Source organism: Vulpes vulpes, chromosome 2, assembly GCF_048418805.1.
Source record: "Vulpes vulpes isolate BD-2025 chromosome 2, VulVul3, whole genome shotgun sequence".
NCBI lineage: Eukaryota > Metazoa > Chordata > Mammalia > Carnivora > Canidae > Vulpes > Vulpes vulpes.
Genome location: NC_132781.1, coordinates 140,161,164 through 140,188,034, shown reverse-complemented (window position 1 = coordinate 140,188,034; position 26,871 = coordinate 140,161,164). Strand labels below are relative to the sequence as shown.

Sequence of the window (26,871 nt, the reverse complement as noted above, 5' to 3'; positions counted from 1 at the left end):
CCAGTCCCATCTCTTGACCCTGCCCTTCAACACCGCCACCCTTTTTAGATAGAGGGAAACTCCCTTCTCCAGGGCGGCTTGCGGTCTTCCCTCTCTGGACCTTTGCACTCAGGGTGCCCCAGACTGTGCCTGAAACGTCCTTCCCACCGCAACCCCCACCCAACACTCCCGTGTCTCTGTAGGTGGTAGCTCAGAAGTCCCTTCTCCCAGGAAGCCTCCCCTGACCATCTGCACTAGCTGAGGGGCTGAGGACAGATGTTCTCACAGCCCTCCAGAGTCCCTCCTTAGCACTTAATTGTCTTTCCTGAGGGAGGGAGGGGACATCCCCCTTGGGCAGGGACCATAACCCCTGTGTTTCCAAGTATGCATCTCGCACCCAGCATCACGCCGGACGCCAAGCAAACGCTCCAATATCTGCAGGAGGAAGAAAGGAAGGAAAGGAAGCGGGAAGGACGAGGGGAGGAGAGGGCGCGACCCTCCCTCCACCTTCCCTGTGGCCACATCTCTTGCTCTTTCCTTTTCTGCCCCGGTCCTCGCCGCTCCGTCCTTATCTCTAAAGTTCTGTCGGCGCCGCTGACCGTCCGTTTCTGAGCCGGCGTCCCCGTCTCCGCGCGGCCCCTCGCGCCCTCGCCCCCGCCGCGGGCGGCGCTCCCAGCCCCGCTGCTCCCCGACCTCGGGCGCCCACGGTCCAGGGGGGTCGCGCCCGCTGTCTCCCGCGGGGGGCGGGGGTCCCGGGGCCGGGCGCGGGGCTCCGGGGCGGGGGAGGAGGGGAGGAGGGAGGAGGGGAGGAGGGGAGGAGGGAGGAGGGGAGGCGGGGAGGGCCGGGCCGGGGCGGCGCGGGGCGGGCCGAGCGCGCCCCCTCCCTGCGCCGCCCGCGCCCTCCCAGCCCCGCAGGCCACATCTGGCGGCCGCCCCATCCCGTGTTTCCGCTGCATCCAGACTTCCCCAGGCGGCGGCTGGAGGCTGCGCATCTGGGGCTGGAGCCGTACAAAGCGGCAACGGGCGGCGGCGGCGGCGCGGGCCGGGGCGCGGGCTGGGGCGCGGGCCGGGGCGCGGGGCGGACCATGCGCCGCTGAGCCGGGCGAGCCGAGCCCACCGAGTCAGTCGCGCGGCCCCTCGGAGCGCAGCGCGGGGCCAGGCAGGCGGCGCCGCGGCCGCACGCACCGAGCCAGCGACCCCCCGGGCGACGCGCGGGGCCCGGGAGCGCGATGACCCCGGCGCGCGGGGCCCGGGGCGCGCTGGCCGGCCCGCTGCGGGCGCTCTGCGTCCTGGGCTGCCTGTTGGGCCGCGCCGCCGCCGCGCCGTCGCCCATCATCAAGTTCCCTGGAGATGTCGCCCCCAAGACGGACAAAGAGCTGGCCGTGGTGAGTTGCGGCCCGGCCCCGGAGGGCGGCGAGTTGGGAGCAACTCCGGAGGCCGAGGCTCGGGGTGGGGGTGGGGGTGGGGTGGGGGTCTCCGGAGCAGCCGCCCCCGCGGTGGGCGCGCGGCGTGGGGAGGAGCTGCTGGAAACCGCTCGGTGGGGGGTGGTCTTTGGCGGGCGGGAGGCGGGATCTGTGCAGCCCCTTGGTAATGGGAGAAGGCCTTGGGTAAACAACTTGGCAACTTTGAGGCCCCGCAGGGTGGGCGAGGAGCCAGCGGTGGCAGGGCCGGGGATGCTTTGGCCAACAGCTGGAAGGGACCTCCTTTGTAAATAAAGGGGCATTGTCTTGTAACGGGGGGATTTGGCAAGGGGGCCCGCTTTGTAAACAACTTTTGGACACATCTGGGGGGTTGGCCACGGGCCCTTGGCAAGCGTCTTGCTCGGCCTTTGGCCAGAGGTCTGAAAGGGGTCTCCTGAAAGTGGAGGATCTTTGGGTCCCGCGTGAGACTTTGAGAAGAGGGTCCTTTGGCGCCCGATTTGGGTTAACTTTGGCACACATAGGGACAGGAACTCAGGGCAAAGCAGAGCTTGGCCAACGCCAGGGAACCTTGGGCACACATCTGGAGAGGGGCCTTGGAGGGGATCTTTGGGCCAGTATTCATGGGGCGGAGGGAAGCAAAGAGCGCATCCTTTTCACCTGGCTTAATGGACAGTTGGCCCGGAGGGTCAAGCGTTGCACCTCGGAAAGTTTCCTCGAACTTCTCCAGAGGCTTGGAGAACCGGGGAGGGAGCTGGCGGGCCAGGCGCAGGGAGGGGCAGGCGCACGAGGGGCCCCGGCGCGTGGGGCGGGGGCGGAGGCGGACTGAGCCCCGTGCTGGTGGGACCGCAGCCAGCCAGTCCTCCCTCCTGGCGGCGCTCCGAGCTGTGGCTCAGAGGTTGTTTTGCCAGCGCGCTCGCCTGGCCGAGGAGCTCCCTGGACCGACCGGCTGCAGCGTTACTCAAGGGGGTTGGGGGCATCAGAGGGGCGCTTACTCTCACCCTGTAGGCGCCTGGAGCCTCCAGGGGTACCTCCCAGCCCACGAACCATCTGCTTCTTTACTGCTTCAGACGCCCCAGAAATCTATTCTCCTTCATCCTGGCCCTCAACCTGCCCAGGACAGGACTTTTTTACCCCCTGGTCACCCTAGGAACCCCTTCTCAGAATGTGACGCCACCAGTCCCTCTCCCTGCATATAAGCTTCTGTCCCTGCTGGATAAATAGGTTGGGAGATCATACTTGTCTTTTTTCTTTTTAAGATTTTATATATTTATTCATGAGAGACACAGAGAGAGAGGCAGAGACACGGGCAGAAGGAGAAGCAGGCTCCACGCAGGGAGCCCAACGTGGGACTCAATCCTGGTACTCCAGGATCACACCCTGGGCCGAAGGCAGACGCTCAACCACCGAGCCACCCAGGCGCCCTGAGAGACCTTACATTTTTAGGGGGCTACTCATTTCAAGGATCTGGAGCTGGCATGCCTGATGATGTGGCTGTTGCCTGGGGCTGGGCTTTGCAACACTGACAGAGCTCCCTGGGTCCCCACACCTCCTACAGCACATGGAAGTCCATGTTGCCCCAAGGCCATGCAGTAGGAGGCTTGAGGGGCAGCCTCTGGGCTTAGGCCGCCTGGCCTCTCATCAGGGCGTCATGAGTGGCCAGCCTCCTTGGGCAAGTGACTTCATTTCACAGTCTCAGCTGCTTCTGCAAACAGCATGAGAGTGGGTCTCAGAGTTAAGGGTGAGGCCATCATAGAAACCTTGAAGGGCCCCTAGCCCATGGTATAGCCTCAACAGGAGATAACTGTGGTCATTATTCTCATTGTCACTATTATTATACTCTCTCTTTCCCTTTCCTAGCTACCCCCACCCAAACAGGGTTAGGGCCTCTGTAATAAAGTCTCCGGGCTCTTTTCACCGTTCCAACATAACATACCTCACACATCCAATTTTGCACAGACTGTGGTCCATCCACCTCCCCACGCTGGGATTTGCACCCTGGAGACTGGAAACACCTGTTATGTTCACCAGTCTCTCCCGAGTACTGAGGCACAGGTCCTGGGACATGGCAGGGAGACAAAAACTTGAGCTGGTCCCTGAAACTCCCTAGGGGCCTGTTTAGTTTAGGCCTCAGCGAGCACGGAGCTAGCTGAGGACAGGATGATCTTCTTTTTGGAAATTACAGCTCTAGGATTTGAACACAGGTCTGTCTGCTACAGGAATCCATGCACATGAGCCTTGAATATCCTAAGGAAAGTGAGAAAACCAAATCCCTCTGTCTTCAGCAGTTAGGTGAATTAAAAGAGATGGTGGAGGTAAAGAGGAGAGGCAGAGAGTTATACTTCCGAGCCTGGGCTCCAGAGCCAGATTGCTTGGGTTCAAATCCATCCTCTGCCATCTGCGAGCTGGGGGATCGTAGGCAAATTTCCCAACCTCTCTGTGCTTTACTTATTTATTTAAAGATGTTATTTATTTATTCATGAGAGACACACAGAGAGAGGCAGAGACGTAGGCAGAGGGAGAAGCAGGCTCCCTAAGGGGAGCCCGATGTGGGACTCGATCCCAGGACCCCGGGATCATGACCTGAGCCAAACGAAGGCAGACACTCAACTGCTGAGCCACCCAGGTGCCCCCTCCCCTGTGCTTTAATTTCTTTCTCTGTATGAGGGAGATAGCAAGAGTAACTGCATTACAGAGTTGCTCTAGGGGCATCTAGTAAGCTCCCAACACGCGCCCCCAGCCATGTGTCGTTACAGCTTTCAGGTCACTCAGTTAGTGAGTGACAGAGCTGGTTTGGGAACCTGGATTCTATCCCAGTGCCGTTAGGTTCCTGACTGTTTTGGTCAACATTATGTTATCCTAACATGGCTGCTTGCCTCGGGCTGTTTGTTTCTTCCAGCAATACCTGAACACCTACTACGGCTGCCCCAAAGAGAGATGCAACCTGTTTGTGCTAAAGGACACACTGAAGAAAATGCAGAAGTTCTTTGGGCTGCCCCAGACTGGGGAGCTTGACCAGAGCACCATCGAAACCATGCGGAAGCCACGCTGTGGCAACCCTGATGTGGCCAACTACAACTTCTTCCCCCGAAAGCCCAAGTGGGACAAGAACCAGATCACATACAGGTGCCGAGGCAGGGCTGCAGGCAGTGGGGCCCCAGAGCTGGGGGACACTGAGCGTCCTTGGGCCTTGCCTTCTCCTTCGTGGGGACCCAGGGTGTATCCAGTGACAGCCTGGCATCTTCAGAAGTTGAGTCCAAAGTTCTTAGGAACTGGAGTGAGACCAGAACTTGAATCTCACACTAGCCTTGGGGCAGTGGGCTGCTTGGCTTGCAGTGCTCTGAGCCTTGGCTTTCCAGTCTATAAAATGGGGCTAAAACACAACCTCCTCTTAGGTTTGTTGGAAACTAAGCTTGGTCACCGATATAAAGGGATATCCTAGCACCCAGCATACAGTGAGAGTGTAAGGAATGCCAGTCACTGCCCTTATTAGAGGGGCTCATAGGGTGGGTGAAAGGATTTGATGATTGGTTGTTAATTGAGTTTTATATGGTATTATAGAGTTGTAATTATTGGTTGTTAATTGGGCTGAGAGCTCCCTCTGAATGATTCATGTTGGATTCCAAGGGTGAGATCTCTGTCTCATAGCCCTCAAAGCGCTATTCATGCCCGCCCCCCCCCACCAGCCGGAGGTGAGAAAGGAGACTTGAGCCAGGTGTGGATATGTGGGCTGGTCTAGGACTCCACAGAAGCCCAAGGCATTCTGGGTGGACTGTTCTCTTAGCTCTGCTCCACATGCACACACGTATACCTGCTTGTGCATACACACTCATGCACACTCATACATGCCTGCAGAAACCTATGCACCCCTTACACGCTTAGGCACAAACTTACATACCTGCATACATGCATGCACATTTGCACACATTCATGCATGGTCACACACACACACACTTGTACATGTACTTGCATGCTCGTGTGCATATGCACACTCCCATTCCCTTATACACCCAGACACACTCATATGCATCTCCACCCCCTGCAGGATCATTGGCTACACACCTGATCTGGACCCTGAGACAGTGGATGATGCCTTTGCTCGTGCCTTCCAAGTCTGGAGTGATGTAACTCCGCTGCGGTTTTCTCGTATCCACGATGGAGAGGCTGATATCATGATCAACTTTGGCCGCTGGGGTAGGCAGAAGAGGGGTCAGCAGAAGGCAGTCTGGCCATTGGAGGGGCACGGGGTCCTGAGCAGAGCTTAGACTTAGAACAGAGCTTCTACTTAGGAAAGTAGAAGATGTGTAGACCCTGGAAAGCCACATTGATGTGGGGGCAGATGATGTGACAGTGGGTTTATCCTGGACGCAGTGTAATCCTGAAAGCAGGTGGTCCACCTGCATCCCCCAACGTGGTAGTCACTAGGTACATTGGGCCATTTTAATTTAAATCAGTTAAAATTAAATTAAATTAAACTTAAAATTCAGTCACACTAGCGACACTTCAGCTCCTCAGTGGCCACATGAGATTCATGGCTATTGAATTGAATGGCACAAAGAATCTCCTCATCGTCACAGAAAGTTCTGTTGGCTAAAGCTGGTGGACACTGAGGAATTCTAGATGTGAGAGAGGGTCAGAAACAGCAGAGTAGTGTAGACTTGAGAGGAAATGGGCTAGAACCTGGCATCAAGGATGCCATGTGGGTTGGTATTATGAACACTGGCAGTAGTATAGACACGAAGGTAGGTAATGTGGAGATTGTGAGTGGTATTGTGATGTGGGTGAATGGCAGAGGCAACAGTGTTAACATGTGGGTGGGTGGTATGCACCTGGGTGGCAAAGTAGACTTGTGGGTTAACATTGTGGATAGTGAAAAAAACAAAAAAAAACATTGTGGATAGTGGTAATGGTATGAGTTGAGGGTCAGATATAGGGTTAAATTGACAGTGTGGATGTGGGGTAGGTGATCTGGACAATGGTATAGACGGGACAATGAGAGAGTGGTGAGGATGAGGGTGTGGCACATTAGTATGTGGATAGGTATGACATCACTGGTGGTAGTATAGACAATGAAAGTCAGCGGTAGAGATCCTGGGGACTGTATAGACTTGGGGGGGGGGTGGGATAGTTATAATCAAGTCAGGAACTCTACTGAGACTCTGTGTTCCCAGGGCTGGATGACCGTACCAGGACGGGGAAAGGGATGGATGTTAGGGTTGAGGGACCATGGACAGGGATGTGGCTGGGTTAGGGCCCCGCTGGGGCAGCTAGAAGCTGAGACCCTGTGTATTGCAGAGCATGGAGATGGATACCCCTTTGATGGCAAGGACGGGCTCCTGGCTCATGCCTTTGCCCCGGGCCCTGGTGTTGGGGGAGACTCCCACTTTGATGACGATGAGCTGTGGACCCTGGGAGAAGGGCAAGGTAAGAGAGCGAACATCTGCATGCCAGGTCTCCTCTCGGGTCCTCTGCATGCCTTGCTGTCCCTAGCAACAAGGACCGTGGCTTCCCTGGCAACCCCAGACACCTCCATCTGCTCCGATGGGATCAGAGAGCTGGCCATGGGAAGGAGGTCACATTCCTGAATGAGTCAGAATCCTGGTCTCCAAAGAAGGGTCTGGAGACACTGACAGTCCACCTCGTGTTACCGTACGCAGTGGTCCGTGTGAAGTACGGGAATGCCGACGGAGAGTACTGCAAGTTCCCCTTCCTGTTCAATGGCAGAGAGTACACCAGCTGCACAGACACTGGCCGCAGTGACGGCTTCCTCTGGTGCTCCACCACCTACAACTTTGAAAAGGATGGCAAATACGGCTTCTGCCCCCACGAAGGTGAGCTTCCACCTGGCCCCAGGCTTTCCTCCTCAGCCTCTACCTTGCCAGGCTCCCCGCTCTCCCCCTGCCCTCCCTACTCCTCCACAGGCCTGACACTGCCAGCCAGCCAGCATGCCCCCACTCCATTCATTCAGGCCCCACCACCCTCGTGTGAGCCATGGTTGTGTCCTTCTCATCTGCACGATTATTTACACAATACTTTCATTAAATCGGTTTGTTGGTTTTGTCATTAGCAATAGCATTTGTGAAATCACAGGCTTTTTAAAAAAAAAACTGTTTTATTTATTCATGAAAGACACAGAGAGAGAGGCAGAGACTTAGGCAGAGGGAGAAGCAGGTTCCCAGGCTGAGCAGGGAGCCCGATGAGGGACTGGATCCCAGGACCCAGGGATCATGCCCTGAACCAAAGGCAGATGCTCAGCCATTGGGCCACCTGGGTGCCCCAAATCACTGGCTTGTTGTACTAATTACTTTTTTTCTAATGTGCATGAGAATGAATTTAGAACTACTAAAATGCCCAGTGATTCTCTCTAGAACCAGTCTCTAGCCCCAGGCCAGGATGGGGGCTTCAAGGACTGAAGAAGAGGCTGTGGAGGATGGCTTGGAAGCTTAGCAAGCTTGGGAAGCAAGACTCAGACACAGAGGCTGATACCCAACCTGGTTTGGGGACACCAGCCCTGGGAATTTCAGCCATTGTTCCCGGTTCTGACCGACTTTTCCCGTGTGTGTGTGTGTGTGTGTGTGTGTGTGTGTGTGTGGACACGGACTCCCATGCTCCTGCACACACGTCTGGGTGTGGGGCCTCTTCCTTATCTGCCTCTCTGGGTTTTTGTATCTGCTTGTGTCTGCATCTCTGTGTCTTGGCAAAGACATTAGGCCTGACTCAGTATTTTTGTATGTGTTTTTGCCAATGCTTGAGACATAACATTTTCAGATGTTTTGAAACCATACAGAGGGAAAAGTTTTTTAAAGGGGTCAAGGTATTGACATACTCAATCCTTTTTAAATATATCCTTCACCAGGAGACACACTTCATAACCGGAAATCATAAGAAGACAGCATGTACGTTTTTATACTTGTCACATCATCATACTGGATGATTCTAGAAGCCAAAAGCCCAGAAAACTGGAGGGAAATGGGAGAAAATCCAAAAATTCATTTTGTAAATATTTGTTTCTTTTCCCTCCCCATAAAGACTCTTTGATCTATATATCCCTGTGTTTTTTCGGCTGTAATTTTACATGTTTGTTCTGACCCCATAGCTACTGGACATTGAGTACCAGCCATCTTAACAGAAGGAAAGGAACAAAGATCTAGTTAATCTGTTCCTGTTTATGCTTTTAATACCAAGCTCACACAATACTTTGTATTAAGTAAGAGCTCAAACCACTGACCATTAATAAGTCAGAAATTTTTAAACAAAAATATTTTACGTATCTTGCATTTCCCAATAGGGATTCAATCAGAGTTAACCCTGCCTTGTGTCAGTCCCTGTGATTAGAACAAAATGCCTTGATTGTAGAAGTGGAAACAGCTGTAATTTGTAAGTTTGGTTTTTCCCTGCATTGGACATTAGCCATATACTTGATCTTTAGCCAGATGCAAGTACGTACAACACGCGCGTGTTTGGGTCTTGGAATAGAGGTTCTGGTTACTCAGCCCCTCCTGACTGCTGAGTCAGTGTCCTTTTCCCTTTATCCTTGTTGGGGGTAGGATATGAAAGGAGATGGGGCTTTCTGGGTGGTAAAAATGCAGCTGTTGGGAGGCCAGAAGCAGAGGCTGGCCTCCACAGAGGTTAACACTGTGCCTTTCCTTCTCTGAGGCCACCAAGACATGTGGCTTCAGTTTTGGTTCTTTCTGAGTCTTGTTGTTTCTGGCATTGTGGGGGAAGGTCTCTTGGTTGGGAAGAGGAGAGTAGTGAGGTTATGGGGTCCTGATCCTGCCATCTCTGGCCCACATTTTGGTCATGGTGGAGTTAATGGGGGTTGATGAGGTCACCTCTGGCGCCGTTGCGCACAGATGGTCCTTGTTACGCACTTGTGGTTTTGCTAGTTGGCAATTCCAGAGACACACCATTTTGTAGCTTTAGGATGAAGGCATTGGGGGAGCAGGAGGAGAACCTAAGAGAGACCAAAACCCAGACTCCGAATCCCACTCTCCCCAAATTCTCCAGTCATAGCCTCACATCTTGGGGAAGTTAGAATGGGAGAACAAAGTGTATGTTATACTTTCCCCCTCTCCTCCTCTCTCCCCTGCAGGGACCACAGCAGGACCATCCAGGAAAGCGCCTGAGGTTGAAAGGGAGGTGAAGCTTCCTCTGTGTGTGTGTGTGTGTGTGTGAGTGTGAGAGAGAGAGAGACAAAGACTGTAAGCAAGAGAGAGATGACCACGAGCAGTTCCAGAGTGAGCCTTCGCAGAACTGCTTTCCTATCTCTCGAATGGAAAGCCTCTTGTGGTCCTGCCAACCACGATCTACGTGGCGTGGGCATGGACCAAGCAGCAGGGACAGAGACCCTAGGGTGTGGGTGGGGAGCCCCACGCGCCTCAGGTTTTACCATCTCCTTGTTGGGAGGAGGGAGTTTGGGTGGGTTGAGAGAGGTGTCCATAAGATCCCAGGGGAGGGGCCGAGGCGGCCAGGGGGGACAGGAGTACTCTCCAGGAGCCCAGAGAAGCAGCAGTTGACCAACGGCTAGAGATGGGTTTTGAATATTTTAACGATGCTCTGACCTCAATGGCATGACCCGGCGGTTGGCGACCAGCCAGGGCTGGGCCCACGCGGCGGCCAGCTGACCCCAGGCAGGCAGGCGGTGGCCGCTCACATTCGCACCCTCCCCTCTCTCCCCCGCCCCCAGCCCTGTTCACCATGGGTGGCAACGCTGACGGACAGCCCTGCAAGTTCCCGTTCCGCTTCCAGGGCACCTCCTACGACAGCTGTACCACGGAGGGCCGCACGGACGGCTACCGCTGGTGTGGGACCACGGAAGACTATGACCGCGACAAGAAGTATGGCTTCTGCCCCGAGACCGGTGGGTGTTGCCCGCCCCCCCCCCACCCCTCACCTCGGCCGGCAGCCTGCCCTACACGCAGAACCTCCCAGAGCGCCCTCCCCACCTCCCACCTCCTTTCCCAGGACAAGGGGTGGCAGTCAGAGTGCTTAGCAGCTGGGACAGTTGGGCACCCAAATCAGAACGGTTGGCGGGCACCCGTAGCCAGTTGAGCCGTCTGGGAAATGCCTGATGTCCCACCAGCTCGGGACCGGTCTGAATGGCCCACCTTCCGTCGATTTCCTTTGCGATCATTTCTCTTTCTCTGTCTCCTCTTGAAGTCTCTCTTCCCTGCCTTTCTTTGCTCCTGTCTGCATCTCTGGCCTTCATTGTCTGTTTTTCAGTAAGGACTCCCTGCCTCCTTTCCTCCTCCCTCCCTTCCTTGCTTCCTGCTTGCTTCCCTGGCCCATCTTTACTGAGCACCTGCTTTCTGCAGGAGACACGGGTAGGTCTTTGCAGGACCCTGCGTGAAGGAGCTCCTGGTCTAAGGGAGTATGTGGGTGCTTCTAGCTCTGCCCAGCCCCCTTTGCCTCTGGTCCCTCTGGCCTCGTCCATGGGAGGCTAATCAAAGCTCTGGGATCTGGCTGCGTGGGTGTGAATCTTCTCCCTGACACTTCTAGCAGTAGCTGCTCAGGCAAGTTTTTTCATTTCTCTGAGTTCCAGTTTCCCATCCATGAAATGGTGGGGTGGGGGTAGGGGGTAGGTTATGCTCCCTACTGCACAGGGTTGTAGAAATGTGTATAAAGTGCTTGCTCCAGTGCCCAGGCCTGAGCAAGTGAGTACTCAGTAATCATGGTTTGTTAACTGTCTGCATCGTGTCATTCCCTAGTGGTAGCCTCGGGTTCCTCACTGCCCCCTGACCCATGTCCCTCACTCCACAGCCATGTCCACTATTGGTGGGAACTCGGAAGGCGCCCCCTGTGTCTTCCCCTTCACCTTCTTGGGCAACAAGCATGAGAGCTGCACCAGCGCGGGCCGTAGCGATGGGAAGGTGTGGTGCGCCACCACGGCCAGCTATGATGATGACCGCAAATGGGGCTTCTGCCCCGACCAAGGTACAAGGTTCTGACCATTGGGCAGAAACACCAGACCCCATCCCGCCCCTGCACCGGAAACCTTCCTGCCCTCCCCGCCATCACCCCACTGGCCACCCACCTCAGGCACAGACACCAGCCCCACACACCCACCTGTGCTGGTAGAGACAGTATGTTGACTGAGGTCCTGCCCATCCCTGGAGACGCTGCATTTTCCCTCCACCTTGACTACCCCTCTAGATGGCGTGGTTCCTGCCCAAAACATTCAGTGCTGGGCACAGAGTATCCTATACCAGAGAACGATTCCCCTACGAGGCATTCCTGCTCCAATGGAGAGCTGCCTTCAAGGAGCTAGGTGGGCAGGAGACGTGAAGAAAACAGAAGTAGCCTCATCGTCCAAAGCCACCCTCGAGGCAGCACGAGAGAGCCCCCACAGCCCTCCTTGTCCCTTTGCCAAGTTGTTAATGGTAGGGAGGGTCTCTGACAGTGCTGAGTGCTGAGGACAGCTGCCTGACACAGCTCTTTGCCCTCCAGGGCACACAGGCTGGGGCAAGAGAGTGACCAGGAGATAGGCCATGACCTTACTATGTGGTCAACGCAGGGAGTAGAGGGGTGCCTGGGGGCACCATGCCCACTCTAGTCTGCAGGGCTGGGTGGCATTGGGCCCAAAGCTCCCTGGTGGCCCCAGATGGACAGGGGAGAGGGTTGGTGCAGGGCTGGCCAGAATTCGATCAGCCTCTTTCTAGGTTACTTTTCTTCTTGTTTACTTACGATGAGATGGAGTTTGGATTGCATTAACTGCCAGAAGCCAGCCAAAAGAGTTTTCCTTAACCCCTACCGAATGCCATGCTAGGACATACCCTGGTATTACGTGCTCTGCTCCAGCTTCTGCCTAAAGGTGGGATTCTCCATCTGCTGGGAGGGCTTAAGGCTCCAGAGCTCGTGTGGCACACTCATAGCATGTATTAGTTTCCTGGGGGTGCCCATAACCAAGTGCCACAAACTGGGTGTCTTAAAACAACAGAAAATTATTTTCATGCACTTTGGAGGCCATAAGTCTAAAGTCGAGGCATTCGTAGGGCCACATTCCCTCTGAAGACTGCATTGCTCCAATCTCTGCCTCTGTTCTTACGTGACCTTCTAAGTATCTTCTCTTCTTAGAACGACACAGGTCACAGTGGATTAAGGGCCCACCCTACCCTGGTACGACCTCATTTTAACTTAATTTATCTGCAAAGGTGCTATTTCCAAATAAGGTTGCATTCATAGGTGCTTGGGGTTAGGAATGAACTTATCTTTTGGGGAGACTCAATTCATCCTGCAACAGAGTATGAAATGGGGTTTGCTCTCTGTGACTGAGCCTGGGCAGCTACTCCAAGTGAGACTGGATTTTATGGCTTCCTCTGGGGAAGAAACAGGGGACCCACTCTCTTACCTCTTGGAGACCCTACTCTTTGTAGAAAAACATAAAGGCAGAAAACCAGATTTTTAACAAATGAGACTTTAAGTAGAGGATTTACAGCTGTTCCTGGTCTCCTGTAGAGCTTGCATGAAGCCCAGCCTGGAAGGAACAAAGGAACTTTGGCTGACCCTCCTTGAAAGCAATGGGCATAGTCTATCAGACCCAGAATTCTCAGGAGAAGAGAGAATTAATATGTGCCACTTGCAGGGCTCTCTGCCCCCTACCATGGGGATGTCCTCAAAGTCAGCATCGCTGGGGTCAGAGCCTCGCTCCTCTCTCATCTCTCTCCCTGTCTCTCTACCGCTCTCCCTCGCTGTGGCCCTTAGGGTACAGCTTATTCCTGGTCGCAGCCCATGAGTTTGGCCATGCAATGGGACTGGAGCACTCTGAGGACCCTGGAGCCCTGATGGCACCCATTTACACCTACACCAAGAACTTCCGTCTGTCCCATGACGACATCAAGGGCATTCAAGAGCTCTATGGTAACCCGCAGCATGGGAGTCTCGGGATGGGAGTCTGGGAAGGTTATGCAGCCTGGGGTGGAGGCCTGGGGCTTGGGAACCAGCAAGGTCCCATCTTTCCAGAGCTGCAGGAGATGGAGGCAGGAGCGTTGATCTGTTCTGAGCATATCAGAGCAGCTCCTCAAGGGTTAGTCCCCTTCCTTTGGATGGTCCTGTTCTTTTCCAAATAATATCAATATTCATGTCCCTCTTGGCTTCCCGGAGCCACTCCGTGAGCTCAGCAGGGAGAAACTGGCTCCACATTTTCAAGGTGGGTACACTGAGGCCTGACCAAGGTTCCCTTCTGGCACAGGGTTGCCAGGTTTGAGCCACCAAGTTAGGTTTAGAATTCAGGAGAATGAGCTAAAACCCAGGACAGAATTGCTCAGCATGTGGAAAGACCCTGATGATACAGAGGGATAAAAATGTCCAGTTTTCCTACCTGTTCTTTTATTTTAATGTGTAACGGGCACAATGGAACCAGAGCTTGAAACTAGTGATTTATTTACTAATACTTACAATGAGGCTAGAATGGGTCCATTTAAAAAAAAAAAAAAAAGTGGCTATAAGATGGTCCTGGACCAAGTCAAAGTAGTGGAAGTGGTGCTGGGTGACAGCTGGGGGCACACAGATTTTGGAAGGAACACCGGCTCGAGGTAGAGGCGCGGAGTTTGAGGGCCTCTGCCACTCACTCACAACAAGTGATGGAGCAGGTCTTTACCTCCCTGGACTCAGTTTGCACTGTGGCCGGTTGTCATGAGGAGCAAAGGGATGAGTCCTTGAGAAAGTGCCCGCTGCTGGCTCTGACTCTCCTGTGGGCTTAAGGACCCAAGCTTTGGAGTTGAATGATTGGGTGAGTCATTTAACCTTGGTGGGCCTCAGTTTCCTCATCTGTAAAATGGAAGTACTATGATGAGGACTGGTTCGGGTGGTGTTGGTGAAGAGCATTTGTAAAGGACCAGGTGCTGGGGGTTCTGGTTTCTCTTTCCTGTCCCCCACCCATCACATCCAGGCATCATTTCTGTGTCTCACCTGGGCTCAATCCAAGGCCAGAATACTATTTCTTCTGACCCTTAGCAGGTTGAGTGGGCAGCCCCGGGGGCTCAGCCTGGTGGGGAGAGTCTGAGGTCATGTCCTCCTCCAGGGGCCTCCCCTGATGCTGGCACGGGCACTGGCCCCACCCCAACTCTGGGACCTGTCACTCCTGAGATCTGCAAACAGGACATTGTCTTTGATGGCATCTCTCAGATCCGTGGGGAGATCTTCTTCTTCAAGGACCGGTGAGTGCAGGAGCTTGCTTCTTGTCCTGCCTTCTACCCATTCCCTCTGTTATTCCCATGGTCTGGGAGCCCACTGGAGGCTTCACAGAATGGCCTGTATAGACAGTTTGTCCCGTGTATGGGGCAGCCTCCAGATGTCAGTGGCTTACCACACCAGACATTTCTTTTGCTCTGTCCTAGTCTGTGGGTCTGCTAGGTGTCTTGGCTTCAGGCTGTGGTTTGGGTTCGGGTACGTTCTGTGTGTCACTCATTCTCCTGGGGTTAGCAGCTACTCGTGGCAGATGACAAGCATAAGAGGCCAAATCAAATCACACAAGAACATTTAAAGCCTTCACTCACAACATGGCTGAGAATGTTCCATTGACTGAAGCAAATCACGTGGCCAAGCCCAACACCTGCTATAGAGGGTAGTATATGTGAGGTCACATTGCAAATGTACATGGATGTGTCATTCTAAAAAGGGGTGGAGGGAAGAATTGGGAACGACAATCCAGGTTCCCACAGGCTTTCCCCTGGAATGGCCTTGACCACGGATAGCCAAATCGTGCTTTGTAAGGGGAGCAAGTAACCACAGGGGAGGGGTGGTATCCTTCATGCTATAGATAAAGGCCCCCCATTCAATCAACCAAGAGCTGAAACTCACCCAGCTACCCTAGCCCTCCCAGAGAATGGCAGACAGTATCTAGGACCGCATTGAAGGGTCTGTCCATCATCTGACTGTACATATACTCATGTATACGTACACCCATCCATCATTCATCTATTTGTCCGTCATCTATCCATTATTCTTTATCTATTATCCATTAGCCTGTCATCATTCCTCCATCCTTTCATCCATCCAACCATTCAGAAAGTGTGGTAGTTGACAGAATGGGCTCTGGAGCCAGATTGCCTGGGTTGGAATCCTGGATCTGGTGCTTAATAGTTGCACGATTATAGGCAAGTTAATCATGTGTGTCTTTGGTACCTCCATTTTCTCATCTATAAGATGGGAATAGTATTCTAACCTGCATCATGGGGCTGTTGTAGAGATTAGATGTTGTAAGATTAGATGCTTAGACTCATGCCTGACACAAGGCAAGTGTATTGGATCATACTAGCTAGTATTATCAATAAACAATTACTTGGCATCTATTGTGCCAACTACTTTGCTTTAGGAGCTGTGGGAGTTGGCTTGCTGAGAGCAGATGGGCTGCCTAATGCCTAGAGAGGTCCATGGGCCTCCTACACCAGAGCCCCCAAGGGTGTAAATATTAGGAGTGTGGGTTTCTGTGCCCACCCCCAGGCCCTCTGAAATCTCTGGGAGTGGGCCCCAGGCATCTGCATTTTCACAAATTCCCCTATGATTCTTATACTCATTGAAGTGTGAGCAGCAGCAGTCCGATTTGGGAAACAGGCAGGGAGACCTGACAGCAATCCACAGCCGGATGAAAGGAATGGACTTGCAGAAGTATTTTGAAAATGCTTGCCTGGACACCTGCAAGTCAGGGAAGGCTCTGAAAAGGAAGCAGCTCTTCAGCGGGCCTTTAAAGAAGAACCAAATCATGTGGGAGTGACAAGCTGACAGGTTGGAAGGGTATTTGGGCAGGGGGCCCCACAGGAGCAGATCAGAGCAGAGCCGTAGAGATGTGAGACTTCCTGGCTTGCAGAGGGGAGGGATGGAAAGAGCCTGATGAGGCTGGAAGATGTTCCATGAACTTTTGTGAAGCACATCCTCCTCTGGTCCAGGCACTGGGCTCAGTGCCGCAGGGAGGATGCCCTGCTTTTTGCAGAGTCTTCTGGCCAACAGGGAGATGGCCAAAATGCCGAGAGAGCTAGGAGACCCAGAATGCAGTGAGGAGTCAGGTACCGTCAGGCCTTGAATGCCCAAACCTGGAAGTGTAACAAAAGATGCCAGTGCTTTCCAGCAGCCCCCGTTATGGGGATGGGGAAGAGGTGAGTCAGGGGCCCCACTCCCCAGGACTGTCCTTAGCCTGGAGCACCTCCCAGTAAGGAAACCCTGACCACACATTTAGATCTGAGAAATGCAGACCTAGAAAAGGGTACAGAGCCCAGGCCCAGGTTTAAAGCCATCCCTGGCCTGACACAGCATAATTTCAGAAGGAAAGTGATGAGTGTTTGATGGGTTTGTTGAATTAACCAGCAAATATTTAAGCCCTGATCAGGTGCAAAATGGGGGATGGAGAAAGGTAATATTGCAAGATAATTAAACCCAGAACTTTGGAGTCAGGTCTGGATTCAAATCCTGATAATATTGTGATCTCTCTGAGCTTCATTTGCCCAATAAAGTTGATGGTACCTTCCTGCAGCAGGATGTTTGGGCTGCAGATAACGGGGAACCCCAGCTCAAACCAGCTTAAACAACAGACAGAAATTGCTGTCACGTGGTATGAACTCCAGGGGTAGGGTTGCTTCTAAGGGCAGAAAGAAGCTCAGTGACTTAATGATATCTTTGTCCACTGCCATCCTCTTGAGGCTGGGTCCCTCATGGTCAGACAATGACTGCCAGGGGCCGTGGGGGCTGTAGGCTTCCTTGGCCATATCCAGCAGGAGAGAGTGAGAGATTCCCCAGCTGTGAATTACAAGTCTGTCTGTTCAATCTCATTGGGCCCACATGAATCATACAGTAACTGCTGAATCCATGCCAATTTCTAGGAAACTCTAAGCTCTGATAGGCTTAGACCAGTGGTTCTCAAATGTTGGCATGCATTAGGATCATCTGGAAGGCTTGTTAAAGCAGATTGCTGGGCCCCAAGCCCAGAGTCTGGTGCATAGGTCTCGAGTGGGCCCCAACAAAGTTCCCAGATGATGCTCATGCTACTGGCCTGAGAATCGTACCTCGAGACCAGTGGCTTAAGCTCATCAGAATGGGGATGGGTCTGCTGGTGGGCAAGCTTGGATCATAAATATGGAAGTTGTGTGAAGAAGGATGATAGGGAAATAAATGTATCGTGGATGCTCATAGACCACCAGGAGTGCATATTATCTTGTCACATTGTGAAGATTTCATTTTACAAGACACACAAAGGGCATGGTGCTTAGTAAATAAGTCCGTAAATAAGAGCTCTCGCCCCTGCCAAAGTACACGAGTCCATTCCATTTCAATTCAGGAGATGATTTGAGTACCATCAGCCCCTGCCTCAATGGACATCTGAGCTAATAAGAGAGATAAACCATCTTAAAAAATCATCAAACTGGGGATCCCTGGGTGGCGCAGCGGTTTGGCGCCTGCCTTTGGCCCAGGGCGCGATCCTGGAGACCCGGGATCGAATCCCACGTCGGGCTCCCGGTGCATGGAGCCTGCTTCTCCCTCTGCCTGTGTCTCTGCCTCTCTCTCTATCTCTCTGTGACTATCGTAAATAAATAAAAATTAAAAAAAAAAAAATTAAAAAAAAAAAAAAAATCATCAAACTGCTATTCCAGACACTCGTGTTGAGGAGGAAGAATGTGGTATGACGGAGGTAGTTAGGGAAGGCTTCCTGGAGGAAGGAGCAAGACAGGGGCAAACAACGTGGCTTCTCAGCCCTGGCATCTTGCAGAGCAGGTGGGCAGAGCTCTGCTCATTCTCCAGTCCTGCCCCCACGTGCCCTTGACCTGGCCTTCCCGTCTGAAGGCATCATCAATGGGAAGTTTTTGGGTGGGCTTGAGGAGGCACACGTGGTAACAGCTGCAGAGTGACCCAGAGTGTGGTTTCCTGTGTCCCCTGCCCCCACCGCAGGTTCATTTGGCGGACAGTGACACCACAGAACAAGCCCATGGGGCCCCTGCTGGTAGCCACATTCTGGCCTGAACTCCCGGAAAAGATCGATGCTGTGTACGAGGCCCCACAGGAGGAGAAGGCTGTATTCTTTGCAGGTGCGTGGGAAGGTCTCTGCCTCGCCCTCAGATCCCTGGGGCTCTGCACCGTGGTTCCTGTGTACCTGTGGGTACTCCCTGTCCTTTCAGCATCTGTTCTTTCAACCATCAGTTCCAAAAGCGTGGGATTCCTCTGGGGGATTGGCTCAGACACCCAGCATCAAACAGCACTAGCCCACAGAGTGAACATTCCATTACCTTTTAATTTCCAATCCTGATCCTCTTCTAGAAGGAAAATCACAGTTTAGTGCCTGTGTGCTGGTGTCCCTAACACTTTTCTAATGCTGGAGCCTTTGGCAGACAACGATTTTAGCTAGAACTTTTTCTAAGATGATCTCACTTATAACATTTAAAATAAATTGATTTCCAAAAAAAAATTTATCTCCGTGGATTTCAAGATGAATTCAGGATGAATTCCTCGAAAACAGAATAGGAGGTCAATAAGAGGACGGAAAGTCTCTGTAAATGGTAAAAATTACGAGGGGTAGGGTCACGTGGCTAACACTTGGGAAACCTGCTCATTCAGCATCTGAACCTACCCCGTGCCAGGGATCCAGCCGCTGCCCTCGTGGAGCTCACAAGTTGGCGAGGGAGACAGAAAAGCAGGCTGTGAGGAAATGCAGTAGGGCTATGGCAGGGCAGGGAGGACCAACTGGACCCTGCCCTGGTCTGAGGTGTGGGCACAGGGACGGCTTCCTGGGGCATCAGACAGGTACGTGTTCCACGAGCCAGCTCCCCACCCCCTCCATCCCAGAGTGGTCCTGGGCAGTGGCACCAATTAGGAGAAGGTGTTCATGGCAAGTGTGGCACTTAGCGTGTGAATAGCAAGGGCTGCTTCTAGAGGCAGGTTGTAAAACCATATATGTGAGTCCCGATCCTGGGCACTGAAGCAGAAGTGAGCAGGACCTCGTGTCCCCATCGAGAGTGGCCATGGTGGCATCCCCAGCAGACAGACGATAGGCAGAAGAGGCCAGGCTGAGGGGCTTTAGCACCAGCCACCAACGCCTGCTTTGCTCCCTCCCCAGGGAATGAGTACTGGGTGTACTCAGCCAGCACCCTGGAGCGAGGGTACCCCAAGCCGCTGACCAGCCTGGGGCTGCCCCCTGACGTTCAGCGCGTGGATGCTGCCTTTAATTGGAGCAAGAACAAGAAGACCTACATCTTTGCCGGAGACAAGTTCTGGAGGTAAGGGCTTGGCGGTGTGGGCGGTAGAAAGGGGGACAGCACAGCCAGCTGTGTGTGTGTAGAGAAGACGTGCTGCGGTTTCCTGTTTCCTGGGGCAGAGTCGGTGGTTTGGGGCCGTGGGTTCCCCCTCCGGCCTCTGAGAGGTCCCCGAAGGATCAACCATCCTTGGGCACGTTTCTGGTGCAAGGTGGTCAGAACCTCCTTTCCTTTTCTGAAGTCTTTGGATGGGGCCCCTGTCTGCCTGTCTGGAACCTCTCATTTGGGGGTGCCTCGCTGAAGAAGGCGGTTAATAAAAATAAAGCTAATTACTGCTACTACTCACACTCTCCACCAGACACTATTCCATGGACTTTACGAGATAAATGTCGTTACTCCTATTCACATTTTACAGATGAGGGGAAGCATCTAGCTTAAAGTCACACAGCCAGGTCGTGGCAGGTTGGGACTTGAACTTTGGAATTCTGGCTCCCAGAGACTATGCTATTTATTCCTCACTATTCACTACTATACCTTAGATAGCGGGGTGTGAAGAAATAGGGGTGATGAAGGCGGGGGGTGGCGCTGAGGACCCAGCAGGAACTTCCAAATCAGGTCCCATGGGAAGCAGCAGGCACTCTCTGGCGTGTCTGCCACCAGCCCAGTGTCTCTGGGTGCAGACTGGCAGGGGGCTAGTTTGGAAGCAGGTAGCTCCCTGCTCCTGGTCATCAAAAGGGAAGGGTTCAGTTCCAAGAGGCCATGATCAGGGCTATGGGTCAGGGAGCCCGGTGTCCAAGAATGGTCAGTGAAAGACCATCCAGACTTCTGGAGTTTGATTATAATTCTTCACTTTTCCCAGACAAGGAAACTGTGGCCCAAAGAAAAGAAATAACTTGGTCTACATTATTTAAGTGCAAGTGTGCTGACCACAGAGCCGGGATGATAACTGCTTCTCTAGTCCCGTAACCCCACACCCCTCCACGGGACCCTGAGGGTCATTTGGGCAGTAGGGAGGCATGGGGGGTGCAGGGGGTGGTTCCTGCATTCCTCCTGTGGCTGCAACTGCATCTGCGGCCCTTTGTCTGCCTTCCCTGGAACATTCCAGCTTCCCTCCCAGGCTACTCTCTTCTCCCCTTGCCCTGCTCCCCACCACCCTGCCCCCAGAGGCTCTGCATGCGGAAGCTATTTGCCTGTGTCAGGGAGGAATTCCAGACGTATTTCTAAGATACTTAGCAGCTCAAACTGATGGATATCTCAAACCTCAAGAAAGAACACAGTCAGCCAGGAAACCTTGGGGCCGGCTTTCTGCCCAGAGGCTCCGGAACACTCCTCAGCACTAGCACATACTACAAATGGCCTCTCAGCCTGGTAGGTGCCCTGAATCTCTAAATCTTAGAACCTAGACGGCGAGAGACGCAGACACATAGAAACGTGAATCTTAGAATCTTGGAGCACTGGTGTCGACGATTCAGGGTATTGAAAGGACTTCTATAATCTCCCTCCAATGTTCCCCACCCCCGTGGATAAAAACACATATGACAGATGCGACCACATGTGAATGTGAGTGAGCACATGCACATGTGTGCACATACACGAGGACGCTCGGCTGTGGTGGAGCCTGGCTGGGTTTTGGGCAAGGTTACCTGCTTCTCAGTCCTTCTCTGCAATAAGCCCACCTTCCAAAGCTGGGGTCCAGGATGCGCTGCTGTAGGCCAGTGAAACTTATTTAAAAGCAGCAGAGCCAAAGGCCTTATCGGAATCTCAGGGCTGGATTTCCTGAAGAGACCGATATATCTGTTACTGGAGCTGAGTGTGCAGGGGACTTGGAGGCCTCCTTGCAGGAGAAGGACAGACACCCCCAATGACAGAGGACAAAGCTGCTGCCTTCAGCCTGACATCCCCTAGTTTAATCCAGGGAGTAATCAGCCCCTGCTTCTGGAAGCTTACACTAAGCCCACGAATGTATATTCGATATCTTCTATCTTCTAAACGTATATTTGATATCTTCTGTATAAAGCCAGGTGCTGGAAGACAGTGGTCAAGAAATAGTCACACTTTTCCTTGCAAAGTTTATGGTAGAATGAGGGAAATAGACATATGTGCATTTTGCCTTTATTTTTCACGTAGGGTAGATACTATCTTTAGCCCCATTTTCCGGGTGTAGAAACTGAGGCTGAAGTGGCTCAAGGATACACCCGCAGAAAAGCTAGGACGGAAGCGTCTGCGTTCTTAACACTGCCAGTTTCCACATCTGTGGGGAAGTACAGGGTGTCGCAGAGAAAGAAACCTTTTAAGACAGCCAGCAGGAAACACTGTAGGAGCCTGGGGACAGAGAGCCGAATAAAGAGCTCCGAGCCCCTGCAGAGCCAGCACCTTCTGATGTCATGATGTCGGGCCCTTCCCAAAGGAAAAGAACTTGGAACCAAATTGGTTCTCTCCCCTGAGCCTCGGTTCCCACATCTATAAAACGAGGTGGCTTCCTGCCCTGCCCACCCTCTGTGGCTAGGCTGGATGCAAACATAGGGCACATAGCTCTGGGTCGGGGGTGGGGCTTCAGTGAAGGCCATGTGGATGATGTGGATGGAGGGCTGGGATTTTGAGCTGCAGACTTGGCTTTGGTACACCAGGTCACGAGGAAGCATGTTAGGTTTTGCAAGCAGTCTTATGATGCAGCTGGGATCAAGGAAGGCTTTTCTGGCAGTTTCTCAGAGTGACGGAGAAAGGGGGAAGCGAACCCCCCTGGAGAAGGGAACTTACAGGAGAAATTATTGTGGTGTTGGGGTGGCCGTGGGGAAGAGGATCCACTCTGAGGCACAGCAGAGGAAAGCCTGGCTGTCACTAGAATGGCATTCAACCATGGGTCTGTCTAGAAAGTTAACTCCACAAGGGCAAGACTTTATCTTGATTTTAGTATATGCTGCCGAAGCAAGCACTATCTTGATTAATGCAATATCCACTGACGAGGAGGAGCTCATTAAATCTTTAGGGAATAATAGGTTGAGTGTAAATAGAGAAGCAAAGGAATCAAAGTGAGCCTAGCATTTAAGAAATTCTCCCCAAATTGAAAAAGATGGAGACATTGCTAGCCAGGAAGAAGAATATGCCAGCTAATACCCCAGGTAACTACCTGGATAAAAGGCACAGCCCAGGATAACTACTCACCCTGTTAGCAGCAGCAGGGACTCCAGTGGCAGGAGGCCTGCCCCCTGACTAACAGAGCTTCCACCCACATACCTGCGCTGTTAACCTGGCCGTCCCAGATGAGATCATCTCCCAGGATGTGGATTGTTACCTCCACGTGATGGATAAAGAAGCAGCAGTTTGTCCAAAGCCTCTCAGTGAAAGGTTGCTGAGGCTGGAATTTGTCCCTAGGCTCCTAGTCCAGTGCTCTTCATACCACAGCAGGGATCAGAAGTTTGTAAAGGGACTAACATTTCCCAAATATCTACTAAGTACCAGATATGGAGATAGGCACTTTGCATATATGTTCTTTCAATTCTTATATATGTCAATTAAAAACATTAACTACAACCCCATTTTATAGTTGGTAAAGTGGAGGTTTGGAAAGCAATTTACAGCCCTGGAGCCAGAGAGGCCTGGGTTGGATTACTCCTTGGAAGCTGGGTGCCCTTTCTAAGCCTCTGGCCTGTAAAATTGGTATTAAGGTAATAACTGTGTCCTTGCGATTGTCACAAGGATTGACTGAGAAAGTATATGGAAAGTGGTTAACACACTGGTTACACTTTAGCAATAATCACAAGATTGCTCTTATGGGACTGTTTAAGTCACGTAATTAATAATGAGTAGTGGAGTTGGGATCCAGACCCCAGTCTGACTCCCTGGCCTTCCACTCCAGCCGGCTGCCTCCAGGCAGGGCTAGGGCTGGTTTCCCTGGGCTGGACTCTCCCATCAAGGTGGGAGGAGGGCTGGCCTCCTGGAGGTCCCACTGGTCCCTCAGATCCGCTTGCTTGCAGATACAATGAAGTCAAGAAGAAGATGGATCCTGGCTTCCCCAAGCTCATCGCAGATGCCTGGAACGCCATCCCGGATAACCTGGACGCCGTGGTGGACCTGCAAGGCAGTGGTGAGCTGCCCATAGCCCTGTCCGCTTTCTAGGACAGGCCTCCCCACCCCCAGCCAGGGCCCAGCTCCCCACAAGCACACACTCCCTCATTGTGTAGGGAGGCAAGTGGTGCTGGGGCGGGGGCGGGGAACAAACCAGCCCCTTCAGCCCAGTACTGGGAAGGCATCCAGACCCCTGACCTCTGCGCACTCAGCCGGCTCCAGGCAGTAAGACCCAGAAAGGCCTCTCACAGCTGCAGGGCCTGGAGCCAGGGAAGGGGAGGGCAGGAGGCCTGCTGGAACAAGAAACATGGCTCTCTGCCCTGCATTCATTCTGGGGTTTGGTCCAGGCCCTTTCAGGTTCCACAGGAGGCCTTGTGACTGCCTCCCATTAGCAGAAGGATGGCTCCATTTGAGACAGGACAAACTTTGTCATGCCCTGTTGCTGATGTGGCAAAGATGCCCCACTCAACTCCATCCCTCACTGAGTAAAATACAACCAAGTATCAGCAAGGGATAGGATTTGGGGTTGGAAAAACATATTCCTGAGGAGGCTTCTGTGAGGTCTGCAGGGTCCTGGGAATGAGTCCAGTTTGGCTTTTCAGAGGAGGTTGCAATTAAATTCCACAAAGATTTCTATTGAGCCCCTATCATATGCGAAGCACACGGCCCAAACCTCCTGTGGCGAAAGGTCTCACGTGTCCAAGAAAGAGCAAAGTATAATTCAGGGGCCTGGTTAAGGGTTCTCTTCAAGAATAAACATCTATGGAGTCCCTCTCACGTGCCGGGCTTTTAAAGGAGGCAAACAAGATCATCGATGTCAGGAGTCACACATTTTAAAGCCCATAGGGGCTGGGCCAGTAGCACCAATGAGTGAAGCAGACAAGGCAGACAGGAGGGAGGGGTGGGGTCTGTGGTGAACCAGAAGGCACATAGCTTCTTCACAATGATCTGCTTCTTGAGGCTGCTGCAAGAACGGGACCCAGTGCTGCTAGATATCCTAGCTGCTTTATTTTATTTTATTTTTCTAAGATTTTATTTACTTATTCATGAGAGCCAGAGAGAGAGGCAGAGATATAGACAGAGGGGAAAGCAGGCTCCCTGTGGGGAGCCTGATGTGGGACTCAATCCTGGGACCCCAGGATCACACTCTGAGCAGAAGGCAGACGCTCAACCGCTGAGCCACCCAGTCGTCCCTATCCTAGCTGTTTTAAGAGGAAGCAAGAAATGTATATTTTCGTGTGAAGTTTCCAGATGTTTATGTGTTGGCAACTTAGAATTCAGAACAAAACAAAACAAAATATTTGTGCAAGCCAAATAAAACCCCTCTGCAGGCCTGATGGAGTGAGAAGCCTCCTAGTTTGCTACCTCTGGTCTCTGGGACTTGCTTAGTTTGTACCCATGCTCAGTGGAGTGCTGTTATTTATACTCATAATAGCATATGTTATCTGATGTAGTCCTCGCCACAAGCTCTAAGAGGTCGGTATCTTAATTCCCATTCAAGATGAAAAACAGGGACTCGGAGTGGACTTCCCCAGCCATTCCCTTCCCTCTGGCCTCAGAGGGATCTTCTCTGGTTGAAAAGCCTGTGCCCTATGGCCGGTGGCTCTCAAAGCTCCCAGGAACCTTCCATGTCTCAGGGTGGGGTGGTGACAGCCTCCCCTCTTTCTCATCCCAGGTCATAGCTACTTCTTCAAGGGTGCGTATTACCTGAAGCTGGAGAACCAAAGTCTGAAAAGCGTGAAATTTGGAAGCATCAAATCCGACTGGCTGGGCTGCTGAGCAGGCTCTGGCTCCCCCAGGCCCTGCCCCCCCACATTGCCTTCTGCACACCGGGCCCTGAGCGCCAGGGAAGGACCCGGATGGGCCTGGCAGCCTTCAGCTCTGTAGTTAAATGGGCGTGCTCACCCCTACCTGGTAATTTAAGATTCTGGAGAGTGGCTCTGCCCTGTGCCCAAGGAACGGTGCTGATTGTACCCCTCCCAACTGCCCTCACCCCCCCCCCGTATCCCACCAGCCCCCCAGAGCCACCCCCAAAGAGATGCCTTGATATTCTCAATGCAGCCCTGCCTTGGGCTGCCTTGGTGCTGTCACACACTTCAGGCTCTTCCCCTGCCACGATTTTCTGTGGCTCACAGCACCCTCGGAGCCAACAGACAGAAACTGTCTCAAGAGGGCACTGGTGGCCTGACAGCCCTGCGTGGCATGGGGCAGTGGGACAGGGGCGCGGATGTGGCCGCCCCACACACCTGGCTTCTCACTGCTGGCTGCCTTAGGACCTCTCCTACATTAGCAGTTTGCTTTGTATGCACTTTGTTCTTTTCTTTCGATGTTTATTTTTCCACTTTGTGATTGAATTTCTTGACCGAAGGACTCAGGTTGTCTGAAGTCACTCCACGATGCATCTCAGCCCACATAGGGATGGTTCTCTTGTTCCCTCTATTTAGTACAGCCCTCCCCCATCCATTCCTCCACTGGCTGGAGGAAAAAGCCAGCCTCGGCTCTCTGCTCAGCCCTGCCCCCTCCCCTTCAACAGTTCCCCATGGGAAATGTCAACAGAGTATGAATAAAGACACCAATTGAGTGGCGGGTGTTTGTGGGCTTTTTTTGCAGAGCCTGGGGAGGGGCAATGGCCCCTGAGCCCCAGGCAGAGGGAAAAAAACCAAAAAGTTTAAATCTCTATTCCCTCCAGGGCTCAGGTGACTTTTGCTGCAAGGGTCAGAGCTGCCAAAATAAATAGCAAGAGACCCTCCAAGTGGGTGAGCTGGAGTCCCTCTGTCCCGTGGAAAGAGCCTTGCAATAGCAGTGGTTCTTTCATGTTGCTGGCAGGGTCTCATTCAAGGCTCGCTTCCTTCCTGACTCTCAGTTTTCTCATTGACAATAACACCCGTTCTAACACTAATACCACCAACAGTGAACAACAGTAACACCCCCTCCATTAACAGAGTGCTGATGGGGGCCGGGCACTTGACATGCATCACTGGTGTAACCTTTCCAACAACCTAAGCTTAGAGGAGGAAGCTACAATTCGCCCAGTGCTTACAGATGAAGACACTGAGGCTCAGAGAAAAAAAATGTGCCCAGGGTACCGCAGCTGTTAGGTGACAGCCCAAGTCAAGGCCAAAGATGACTTACAGGAGGAGCTTCCGCCCTCAGCCTGAGTCTCCATCAGCAGCATTACCCTCCACTGTGTTTAGAAGGCATGTGTTAATGATTAAGCTTCTGTTAATGATTAAGCTCTT

At 52.8% G+C, this 26,871-nt stretch overlaps 1 protein-coding gene across 1 annotated transcript; it reads left to right on the top strand.

Moving 5' to 3' along the window:
* Window positions 1-1,080: 1,080 nt before the first annotated feature.
* Window positions 1,081-26,213, top strand: MMP2 (matrix metallopeptidase 2). Its single transcript, XM_072750211.1, has 13 exons — window positions 1,081-1,364; window positions 4,297-4,523; window positions 5,443-5,591; window positions 6,693-6,821; window positions 7,055-7,228; window positions 10,084-10,257; window positions 11,157-11,330; window positions 13,098-13,253; window positions 14,416-14,551; window positions 18,270-18,406; window positions 19,432-19,591; window positions 23,542-23,651; window positions 25,308-26,213. The coding sequence occupies exons 1-13, from the start codon at window positions 1,209-1,211 to the stop codon at window positions 25,409-25,411; spliced, it is 1,986 nt and encodes a 661-aa protein (XP_072606312.1). The 5' UTR covers window positions 1,081-1,208; the 3' UTR covers window positions 25,412-26,213.
* The last annotated feature ends 658 nt before the right edge of the window (window positions 26,214-26,871 follow it).